General features: G+C 41.7%; 1 protein-coding gene across 5 annotated transcripts in view; it reads right to left on the bottom strand.

Moving 5' to 3' along the window:
• FNIP2 (folliculin interacting protein 2) overlaps positions 1–12080 on the bottom strand; it is a 135844-nt gene that overhangs the window by 30256 nt on the left and 93508 nt on the right. For all 5 annotated transcript variants that reach the window (XM_046656037.1, XM_046656034.1, XM_046656035.1 and 2 more), the window contains 4 exons: positions 7097–7298; positions 6691–6779; positions 4039–4185; positions 3752–3921 (listed from right to left, as the gene is read on the bottom strand). In XM_046656037.1, the coding sequence (XP_046511993.1) occupies positions 3752–3921; positions 4039–4185; positions 6691–6779; positions 7097–7298 (608 nt within the window). The remainder of the gene's footprint in view (positions 1–3751; positions 3922–4038; positions 4186–6690; positions 6780–7096; positions 7299–12080) is intronic.

The raw sequence follows: 12080 nt of genomic DNA, 5'->3' as shown, positions 1-12080 counted from the left end.
CTGTGGAAGGGGGAGGGGAAGATCAGAGGGAAGAGGAAAGGAGAGAGAAAAAGAGATGAGGAGTATAATGGTAGAGAATTGGAGAGAAGCAAAAAGAGAGTGAAGAAGAGATGAGAAAAGCAGAGAGGGTAAAACACACAAAGGAAAAGAAAAAATATCAAGGGAAACAATGAAAAGACAGAAACAGAAACTAGAAAGAGAGGGCGGAGAATAGAAAAGTGGGGAGAGGGGCCGGCCCTGTGGCTGAGTGGTTAAATTTGCACGCTCCGCTACGGTGGCCCAGGGTTTCTCTGGTTCGGATCCTGGGTGCGGACATGCACCACTCATCAGGCCACAGTGAGGTGGTATCCCACATACTACAACCAGAGGGACCTACAACTAAAATATACAACTATGTACTGGGGGAATTTTGGGGGAAAAAGCAGAAAGGAAAAAAAAAAAGATTGGCAACAGTTGTTAGCTCAGCTGCCAATCTTAAAAAAAAAAAAGTGGGGAGAGACTGAGGTGAGAAGCTGAGAGGACTGAGGAGCCATGTAAAGAGGGGATGGCAAAAGGAGGAAGGCTGAGAGAGGTGGGGGGACATGGAAATGGTGGGAGAAACAGAGAAAATGAAAAAGGAGACAAGGAGAGAAACTGAGTATTATACATTCTAATAAAATGACATGCTATGAACTCCCCTTTGAGCAGTGTGTCCAGAATCCTACACATTGTAATTTACTGTACCTTTGTTATCATTTAGTTCAAACTATTTTCTAATTTCTCCTGTGAAGCATTGTTTGGCTTGTGGGTTATTTAAATGTGGCTGTTCAACTTCTGAGCAGGGGGAGATTTTCACCTTTCATCATTTTATTTATTTGTAGTCTAATTCCACTGCATTCTGAGAAATATAATTTAAACTTTTAAAGAAAAAAATAAAGAAGAAACTTCAGATTTTTCTGCTTACATTAATCTAAACCAACGATCTCAAACCTTTTTTGAGAAAATCTGCTTTTCATTTCCACAAATCCTTTAGGTCACTAGGGTCAAAGAGAGACCCACATGGAGCTCCTTCAACCAGTGGTGAGAGAGTGGCTTTCAAACTTCATATACTCATTCCAAGAAAGACATACATTTTATACTGCAACCTCACACACCCTCTGAAACAAACATTGTACAAAACATATATGTCTCGCTCTGATATTTTCTACTCTATTGTACCCTTTAAATGCTCTTCTGACCCACTAAATTGCTGCCACTCCCCACTAACGGGTCGTTATCCATACTTTGGAGAACTCCTGTATACTGTATAGAATGCTTGTTAGGCAGAAGCGGGGATGGCTAAGCTCCTGAACAGCAAGCCAGTGAGAGTGTGAAAGGGTTTCTTGCTTCTAGCTTCTCTCCTCCTTTCCCTGGGAATGCTGAGAAGCCAGGCCAAAGTGGCCACGGCAGTGGTACCTGCCCTGGCAAGCTCTCAGATATGCCTTTGAAATAATTCAAGATGGAATCTTTTCTATTACTTAGGAACCTGGATTAAAATTACTCTGCATCAGTGTATATTCGCAGCAATGTACACTTTCCTGTTTACTGTGACTTGGTAAATATTTAATGAAAATAATATTAATAATTGGAAATAAGAATCTCCCCAGTCACATTATTGAAGGCCCTCAATGTTCTGTAAAATGGAAACTCAGCCATCATTTACACTTGGCTTTACAAAGCTATCACGTGACTCTGCACCAGGGCCTCATCCCTCCTCACACCACTCTTGTCAACAGCCAGACTGCTGCTGGATGGGAGGAGGGCAGGATTAGAGACTCGAAATAACACATGATCTCCTGTGAAAAAGGACTGTGAGCCCACAGGAAGGGACTTCACCTTGTTAGGCTGAACACAGGGAATTAACGGCTCTCAATTAGCTAAATTTCAAATGAGAAGCATGTCTAATTATAAATACATTTACCTAATTAAATGCACACTGCTTAATTAGCATTGTTTTTAAATGGGTGACCCAACAGCATGAAACGCCATGTTTCCTTAATATCCAGCTCCTTTCCCTTTGCCACTGAATGATACTACCTTTTTTTAAGACTATTGTTCCAAAACAAGAACAATAATGCTCTGTCCTCCCCGGGAAGAACTGTATGACGGAGTGCGTTAGGAATGCTCTGAGTTTTTCCTGACCTCAGTACTGATCAGTTGTATTAAGTCCTTTTCTAACATCTATAAATTCTTTAGTTAATTCATTTAACATGCACCTATTATTTCCCTAGCTGTGAGACATGTATTGTCTTTCTTACACACATCTCATGACCGGGGGACAAGGGCAAGACATCTTTATTATCTGCAAAGCGAGGCCAATAGTAACAGGTTCGCAATGAAAATCTAATTAATTAACATGTGTAAAAAACACTAAAAACAGTGCTTGGTTCATAGTGACAGCTTTCATTACTCTTATTATAACATGCTGTTTTCTAAGATTAGAGCATTTTCCCCCAGTCTACATTTCTTTTTCTAGAAAATGCCATTTTAACATTTCCTCAAGTATGTGTTCCTTGAAAATTCCCTTGATCCCCTCACTTTTTCTCTCAGTGCCCTGCCAATCTTAACGTTTTCATCAGCAGCATGGATAACAAAGGTGCTTTACATATAACTAATTTAATTCCCACAGCAACCACGAACTATTACCACCCCATTTTACAGATAAAGAAACCAAGGCACAGAGAGGTTAAGTCACTTGCCCACGGAGCCTGGATTTGATCCAGGCAGTCTGGCTCTGGTGCCCACGCTCTTAACCTCTGCACTACACTGTCTCCTCCCTGCATCCTTCTGCACACTCCTATCAAAGGAGTAATCAGGATGTTTTGAAGTCATCTGAATACAAGTCTGCCTCCTCCATTAGGCAGTGAGCTTCCTGAGGTTAAGCAGCATGTTACTCAACTCCGCATCTCTGGCATCTAGCACAGGCTCTGGAAGACGGTGAGTGTGCAAGTCCTACTTAGCCACTCTAAATGTTTGGTGAGTGAGAGGTCCAGAGTATTCCTCTCTTCCACGTGAACCCAAATTCGCAAGATTGGTCTCACAAGTCCCAAACTCTGTAACCAACTATGCCAAAGCATTAGATTCCTATACCATGTTGAATCACAAAGCTTTGAGGAAATAAATGCCACCAACCAACAGCTAGGAAGCAAGGTTTCTGACTTAAGCTATTAAAAAGGTGGTGAAAGTGTAGTGTGTTACTTTCTTTTCTCTCTTATTTTTCTCCTATCCAGTCCATCCTCTAGTGCAGTGGTCCTCAGCCAGGGGGTGTCTTGCCCCCCAGGGGACACTCAGTAATTTCTGGAGATATTTTTGATCATCACAACTTTGGAGGGGGTTTTTCACTGGTAGCTAGTGACGAGGCCAGTGACGCCACTAAACATCCTATGATGCACAAGACAGCTCCCCCAGTGACCCACCCAACAGAGAATTATCTGGCCCAAATGTCAATAATGCTGAGGTTAAGAAACCCTGTTCCAGGGTGAACTGTCACTCTGGTACGGGGCAACAAAGTCTACCTACGCTGCTTTAAAAGAGTAGAACAAAGCTGCTGGCATGGGGAAGGAGAGGAAGGTGATGGTCTTACAATTAGAATCTGTGGGCCAATCTTCTATTCCCTGTCTGGCCAATGACACCCCCTGAATTGCCCAGTTGAAGAGCGAATATCAACTAAAAATGCTAGCATGTTTCCTGTTCCATCCCATATAACCTGCAAATAGTCAAATTAGGTACTAACCCAGCTGCGCCCAGAGAGGATTATATGGATGTGTTTTGGCCAGTGTGTTCACTGACTGAGAGGTGCGTTTCTCTGAGAAGGCTTTAATGGGAGGGTGATCAACAGGCATGACAGTCGGTACCCAGGCCAGGTGGTAGGTTAACACTGCAGTCAGCAAGGCAGCAAAAAACCTTGGAGAAAGGGAAGAAAACACAACCAGATGAATCAATGCAGGGAGAGGCATGTCATGTACACACATACACTGGCCCTGGAATTTGCACACAAGGCTCCAGAAAGTTGAAGCTTACTGGTTTTTGTTGATCTGTTCTATCAGAAGTGTAAACTCCTTGAGAAAGCGCTGGCAGAGCTGGGTTTTTTCCAAAGTGCTGGACATCATGGTAAGCCATACGGGTTCAGCTATCCTTGGAACAGAGTATAAGTTCCAGATAGTCCCTCTATAGAAAAGAGAAGGGATACACAAAACTGTCACAAATATTATTTTGGATAATCTTTATACAAAGGAATAAAGAAGAAAACAATAATCTGGATCTATGTAGCCTTAAGGGATTCAAGCAGTATATAAAACAGGGGTCAGCAAACTATGACCCACAGACCAAATCTGACCGTCAACTTTCTGTAAATAAAGTTTTATTGGAACACGGCCATGCTCATTTCTTTATAAATTATCTGTTGCCACTTTAGCACAATGGCAAAGTTGAGTAGCTGTGACAGAGACCCTTTCCAGAAAAAGTATGCCAAGCCTTGATATAAAATATTCATTTTTTTTTTTGAGGAAGATTAGCCCTGAGCTAACTACTGCCAATCCTCCTCTTTTTGCTGAGGAAGACTGCCCCTGAGCTAACATCCATGCCCATCGTCCTCTACTTTATGCATGGGATGCCTACCACAGCATGGCTTTTGCCAAGCAGTGCCATGTCCACACCCGGGATCTGAACCGACGAACCGTGGGCCGCCAAGAAGCGGAACACGTGAACTTAACCATTGCGCCACCGGGCCTAATTCATTTTTAAAACAATTTATTTTCACAATACCTTGCATCAGAACTTATGCCCATTTTTATAGTAAAGAAATAAAGGAAGAAAGAAATTATATGCTATACTAAAAATGTGACCAGAGGCAACTCAACTCTCCCACTTTCCAGTTAGGGCTTTAGTTCTCTAAACCAAAGCACTCTATTCATTTTAGATGAAAAAAACCATAAATGGCTCTTCTTCATTATACTATATACTAAGTTTTTATACGGATTAACAGAATCAAATTCTTAGAACTGTAAGGTATTAGAGACACTGACTAGTCTAATTCTACCACTTTACAAATGAAGAAACTGAGGCCTAGAGAAATTACGTTACTTGCGCAAGACATACAAATATTGAATGACAAGGTCAGGATGAGAATGCAGGTCTCCCGCCCTGGTGCCAAGGGCTCTGCTCCAAGCCACAGGACTCACAAGTGTTTTTCTAAAGAGCACACTAACTTAGCTTACGATCTCCACCGGTATGTCTGAATTTAAAACACATCTACTCTTCCTAAATCAAGATAGATGAGACATATTCTCACTTGATTTTCAAGCTGTGTGCATAAAAGAACTATGATACAACAGAATTCCACCTTGGCAAAAAAAAAAAACCAGAGCATGTGCTGAGTTAGGCAGCCACGATCAGTTACGGTCACATGGAACTGGGATTCATTTACTAAAACTAAGGTCTCCAAATGCTAACGCTCTAATTTGTCACCACTGCTGGAGGGGTAGGTTGTTGACTTAAGAACAAGACCCCTCTATGTACAAAGTGAGGCTTTCTGGTTCTGTACTTTCAGATTCTTGACCTCTGAAAAATTGATACTTTCATTAAACTAGTGTCCAGACTCTGAAGCACACATCAGCTTCTGGACTGAGCACAGCAAAGCAACAGGCAAATCCAGCGTTGCCCACACCAACTATAGAAGGTTTGCTAATCATCAGATTGCCATCAAAAAACACAACTTCACACTATTTCTCAAACATACAACTTAGGTCTTAACAATCACCAGATAACGACCAATGTGTTACTTCAGTACTTTATACGTACCTATGGGTTCAAAAAAAGCTGGGGATTTTGCTCCAAGTAGATTATAGAGTTCACCATCATATACCTTAAGCATCACAAAAATGTTCTAATCTTCTAAGAACTGTAACATTTTTTTATCCCTCAGCTGCAGAGTAACAGTTTGACTCATTAGCTCAGGACTGCTCTGGAGTGGGATTCCATTCCCCACTGAGAAATTGGCTCTAAGGACTGGTGCAACAATCCCGGCTCAGCACGGTGGAAGAGAATCCCACCTGCTACCCCAAGCAGATTACCCTTCCACCCAGACATTAGGAGCAAAGACTCTAGAAAACCAGTCTCCAGAGTACAAAGACCATCAATTAGAAACTAACAATGAAGACACACTAGGGTGATTAAACAATTTAATGTCCAGACCTTAAGAGAGGACAGTGGGTATAAACTAGGACTGTCCAGGCAAACCAGAATGTGTATCTCCCTGGCGTGCAAACTCTCTCCGTATATGCTTTGGATAAGCATCCTTGAACTCAAGTTTTCAAATCTGTAAAATGGGGTTAACAGTGCTTACTTTTAGGGCTTTTGTGAGGATGACATGAAATAACGAACAGGCTTATAAGACACACCTGGATATTAGTTTTCTCCATTGACCCTATTAAAAACAATCACATCAAGAACTGTCCATCAGGCAGTAGTGAGGATTACTTGGTGCTGGGTGACTTAAATTTTTTGCTCCATTTGGTCTTAGTTTCCACCTTGAAGGAGCTGCTCAAGTGACTAATACCTGACAGCTCCCCCATTCTGCAAGTCATGGTCTCTATGTATCCCTAGACCTATGGCTGCCGCTGCCACTGCTGCTCATGAATTTCCTGTTGGCTTTACCAAACTTTGCCAATTTACCTGAATTCTCCCAGAGCTTCCATCAGACGGCTGACATAAAACTGGACACGGAGACTTGATTCTGCAATCTTCCTACAGGAGATCATGGCCTTCATTGAAGAGAAAATAAGCCAAATTACTCTCTCAGAAGAAACTCCTTTATAACTATCTACTGGGCTTTATTAATAAAATACAATATTATAATCAAAACATTCAAGGTGGTAATGACTGAAGTCATCAGGAAGCAGTCATTTCCTTTCCTAAAACAATCCAGTGTCTGACCTCTAATACCAACATGCTAAGGATGTATCACTGACACAGGTGACTTAAGTTCTCTAGGAAAGCGATTTGATACATAAACAAAGAGATTCTACCATCTGTAAAGCGCCGTAACTGCTTCTCTGACACTGGATTATACTCTTATTACCTTTTCAATTGCACTCTTCAGCCTGTTCATGTGAGATTCAAACAGGGGGAAATGAGAAAAAAAGAAGTCCTGGAAATTCCTTTGTGCTTCCTCTTTCTCACATAGGGCAAAGATGATGCTTATGGCAATTTTCTTCCTCCGAACTATGGCCGGATTAGAACTACAGGTTTCTTCAGCCAGGCTGAATGTCTCATCAGTTGACCTGGAGGAAAAATAAGTTTGAAAAATTGCCATGCATCAATGAATCACACGGAAGATAAACTGTAATGCCAGGGGACAACATTCAGACAGCTGGTTCCGAACACTCAGAGTCTTAACCAAGAGTTTATCTGCCTCTAATTCATTGTCTTCTATAATCTTCTGTCATAAAAAATAAAAATATCAGCTTGCCAGACAGTATTTTCCTAACATGGAAAGAAACTTAAATGAAAACTGAAAGTAATTTCAAATGTGCCCATTAGACTCTCGTCGTTTTCCCTTGGACTATTTTGCATCAGATTGGTAGTATTTAGGAAGGGGTGTGAAATACCTGTTCACTCAAAACACAGGCCTTTCATTTTGGTTGACAGATACTAATAGATAAGAATGTCAAAGGAGACTGATCCTATGCGGTATTCTGTTGAACCAAGGTATCATGTTTGGATATTTACTAGTAGTTGAGGCTTACTTTCCTAAGGCCATAAAAACCATTAGATGAAGTTACTCCTGTAGATGTTCAGATTAAGCCATGCGACTGATTAAGCTCTCTGGGAAATACTGCAAGCAGAAAGATCCACCTCTCTTCTGGTAAAGCCAAATTCTCAAAAGGCTTAAGATTCTTTCAAGACACTCTGCTTCTACGATAAGAGAATCATGAAGTCAATAACTTCTGAGTATATATCCAATTTTTCTTAAGGGGTAAAACACACAAATATGGCCCAACCATGTCTCTTATTTAACTATTCAAAAAACCAGCATAACTACCACATAGCTACCAACAGCAAGAGTGGAAATAAAAGAATTAACTTGTTTTTTTCTACAAAGACATCAAAGCAAAGGACATAACATTGCAAATGGAAGCGCCTAGCCTGATGGCACATAGTAGGTATGCAATAAATTTTCTCTTTCTCATTGACCCCACAAGTTAGTCTCGTATCTCTGCCAAATATGGGAGGATTCTGCTTCCTCCATTTTCTTTACTACAAATTGCAACATAACAATTACTTATGCTTAGCAGAATTCAAGGCAGCCTCCTACTCTTGGTCTTATTTAGTGCTCTACTCACAGTCCGTAATGTTCCTGTGATTTCAAACATATCCACATTTTTTTAAAAACATACATATATCAAAAGTTTTATGGTCAGGAAAGCTATTTTATTTTTAAAGGAAAGGAGACAGACATCTTATTCTAACTTCAGAAGGATATGTTATTTTTCTTTTGACTTTAAGCAAGATCCTGGAGATGTAGATGGGGTTGAAAAATCAGTAAGAGGAGCTCACTAACAGACACGCCACTGGAAGGATGTGATCTCCACATGCTATTGTAAATGCTGTGCATTATAATAAACCATCAACTGTTTTCTCTGAGGAATTCCTAGATGTTAGTCATCTGCTCGTGAGAAGAAAATTCTTGAGGATCTCTTAGAATTTTATTTAATTTCATACACTGCTCCCTCTTTTTTTCCAAAGCACTCGTACTATAACTTCGTTTTCCTGCACCAGTTTATTTCCATTCTTCTGAGCTTATATTATACCAATACTTTCTTGCAACCCTTTCTTCTTCGTCTATTATCTCCGATTTCTCTTCTTTTTCAAAAGTAAAATGACAATATCAGTCCATTCCTCTTTGGCCAACGTCGTCTTCAATAATCAAATTGCAGAAAAACCCTGAACCCTATGCAGATTTATGCATTATCTTAATCTCTACCCTACAAACAATAACCAACTCCACTTTAACACAGCAGAGAGTGCCACCTACTGAATTTCTGAAAAACTTCCACAGCTATAATAGCATGGTTAGCTCTTACTTCATTATATCTTTCTAGTGAATTCTAAAGCAACTGAGCTTCATTCTGTAGTCTTGGATCAATCACGCAACCTGGAATAAATCAGGTCATGTGGTATTGTAACGATATTTTAAAAATTATTCCACAATGAAAGGATGTTTTAAAAAATTTAAGTATGTACCCAAATACTTCATCATGTTTTTACCCTCAAGCCAACAGGTAAGGTACACAGACCATTTTCCAAAAGTGGAGGCAGAGTGATTAATTGACTTGCTTCAGGAACAGAAAGCTTCTTAGTGACAAAGCTGGAGTTAGAACCCAGGTTTCTGTCCGCTAGTCTAGGCTCATTTCTTGGACACTGGAAACAACCATGGACTCTGCCCCCACGTCTGATCCATCTGCTATTGTTCATGCCATCAGATACATCACATCGGCTGGAACACTGAGGGAAAACAGCTGGGAGTAATCAGATCAGCTGACAGGCCTTCAAGTTAAGGAAGGACCACCGCTACCCACTTAATTATTCTCCTTATAAAAAATCAAATAGAATTTTGTTAACATTTATGAATAAGTATTTACATACATTATGAGTACTTCACGATCATAAATAAAGCAAAAACTATGATTATGTAAGTACATCTCAAAGATCTATAATTGATATTAGGACTGCTTAGTTGAATGGTTTATGTCAGCTTTGAACTTATGCTGAATTTATGTATTACATCGGAACATATGAAATTGCCACTTTTGTAGGTCAAAGAACCATCCCACTGTATGGTTGGTTCAGTTTAATAATTCAAATCAAAAGCCTTTCTGGGACATTATCACTTGTGCCTTTAGGGTTTCCATAGCCTCTCTGAGGGATGAAATCTCTGCAACTTCTCTCCTATAGGCAGTAGTTCTGTACCAACTGGTAAATGCCCAAGCCTGACTCCCCACCCAGTAACCAAAGTTTACGACCTGGCACAGCAGGGGCCTTGCAGCATTGGCGTCAGTGTGGAACCAACTGTTAAGGATTGTAAATATCCTCCCTGACTATCTTTAACTCTCTCAGGAAGAAAGTTTTTGATTACTGTGACTTTTCTCTCAAGGCCAGAGGCAATCATATTTTTGATACCCATTGTTCTCCTGTCTAGCATAAGAAACTAATTTTCCCACTCACACATCTGCCAAAAGGGAGAGATCCACTGCGCTATCCTTTAAATGAAGGGATCTTCACAGGCACAGTGATCACTCAAAATGCCTGCTGCACTGACATTCTCCACGTTCCACAGGACTGAATCCAGGGCCAGCTTCACGGCATGCAACCCCGCTCATGCAGAGCCCTGCTCTCAGAAGGGCCCAGGTTTGGTTTAACGTTCTGTGTTTGCTACCTTGAATTCTTAATAATTTTATCTTTGAACGTGTGTTCTGTAAGTGAAGTCTGATGGGACAATGAAGCACGTATGTGAGCAGTAAAGACATCAGGCAGCAGAGCATACGGTGGGCTCAGGTCCAAGGGCATGCAACCCAGACAATGAACAACTGGACTGGGGGTCAGGCATACCCCCACATGTCTGGGCAATCCAGGGTGCCATGTGGCCCCATGGTGGCAAGGCTGGGACCTGGGCCCAGCTTGGTGGTTGTGACAGCAGCAGCAGCAGAAACAGCAGCAGAAGCAGCAGCTGTCACGGCCACAGGAGAGAGGAAGGACTTGGGCGGGGCCATGACCCACGGTGGGAGGCCAGCTTGTCCGTCCATCGTCAGAGACCATTCCTATGGAGTCTGTACAAATATTTAACTCTCCAACCTGAGCTCTAGGGCAGTAAATCATCACAAAGTAAGAGCCTACAGTGGACACTGCAATAAAGCATATCAGGGAGTTGGAATTCTTCAAAGAGTTTATAATCTCTGGTTTTGAAAACTGCAGCAACACTGCAAAGCAAATATCCACAGGCATAGAAATAGAAATGAAATATAAAGATGGTTGCATTGAACAGAAACAACCCCACTATTTTCACATGAAGCTTCAGACGAAGAAATTATTAATAAGGAATCCCATTTTAAAATTAATTTTTCCATATAATTGAAGATACACTGACAGAATGCATAAACAGGCATTTTGAATTATATACAACTCATGAAGATACTTTCTCTTTCTTGTAAGGCCTCAATAAGTTACAGGAAATGTCAGAGGAAACATTAAAATAGCCTTGTATAAATTTACATTTAAAATTAAATTCAGACTTACACAAAATGGATTTGTGTGAAGGATTAAATTTTTTTAGAAAAACTGTTCCACAAGAATCATCTGATCTAGATGTACCAAAATTTACATTTTGAAAGTTTATCAAAAATTTATCTCAATGTAGAAGGGAAGATCAAAGATGGCGCCGTGAGTAGTCCTCTTTGTCTCTCCCCCTTCGAGTCTACAATTATTTGGACACTTATCGCTTGACAAAGGATATCCAGACAGCATCTCAGGACGTCTGAGATACCCACGCGACTATACATCGGAAGGCGGACGGACTTTCCTCCGGGAGGATGTGGAAATAGGTGAAAACTCTCCGACCCCGACGAGCAGCCTAGTACCCGCAAGCGGCTTTCTTCCAACGGACGCCCCCAGAGGATCTACACACATCCAGGGCAGGAGCGAGCACACAAGAGAGGAGCGACGGTGGAAACAGGTGACCAGAACCCTACCTAAACCCCCCGCAATTACTCCTAAACGCAGAGGGAAACTTTGGAGTTGCACACCTGAGCCCGCGGGGAGAGTCTCTCCCCGCCATTGGCAGGGAGACCCCGCCTGGTGCTCGCGGTGCCTGGAGGGTCCCAGAGAGAGTCGCTGAGGGTACGGAGGTCTCCCAGCTGCCGTTGCCCGCCCTGTGGGAGTAGGGATTGCCGGAGATCTCGGAGAGGACGGGGGCTGGGGGAACTTTCAAAGGCCGGCTCTGCGACCCGGACGGGAAGCGCCGGAGTTCCGCCCGGGCAGCAGACAAAACTCTCTGTCTGCCATTAGCA

Source organism: Equus quagga, chromosome 3, assembly GCF_021613505.1.
Source record: "Equus quagga isolate Etosha38 chromosome 3, UCLA_HA_Equagga_1.0, whole genome shotgun sequence".
Taxonomy (NCBI): Eukaryota; Metazoa; Chordata; class Mammalia; order Perissodactyla; family Equidae; genus Equus; species Equus quagga.
The sequence above is the reverse complement of the archived record's forward strand: the minus strand, read 5'-3'. Positions and strand labels throughout refer to the sequence as shown.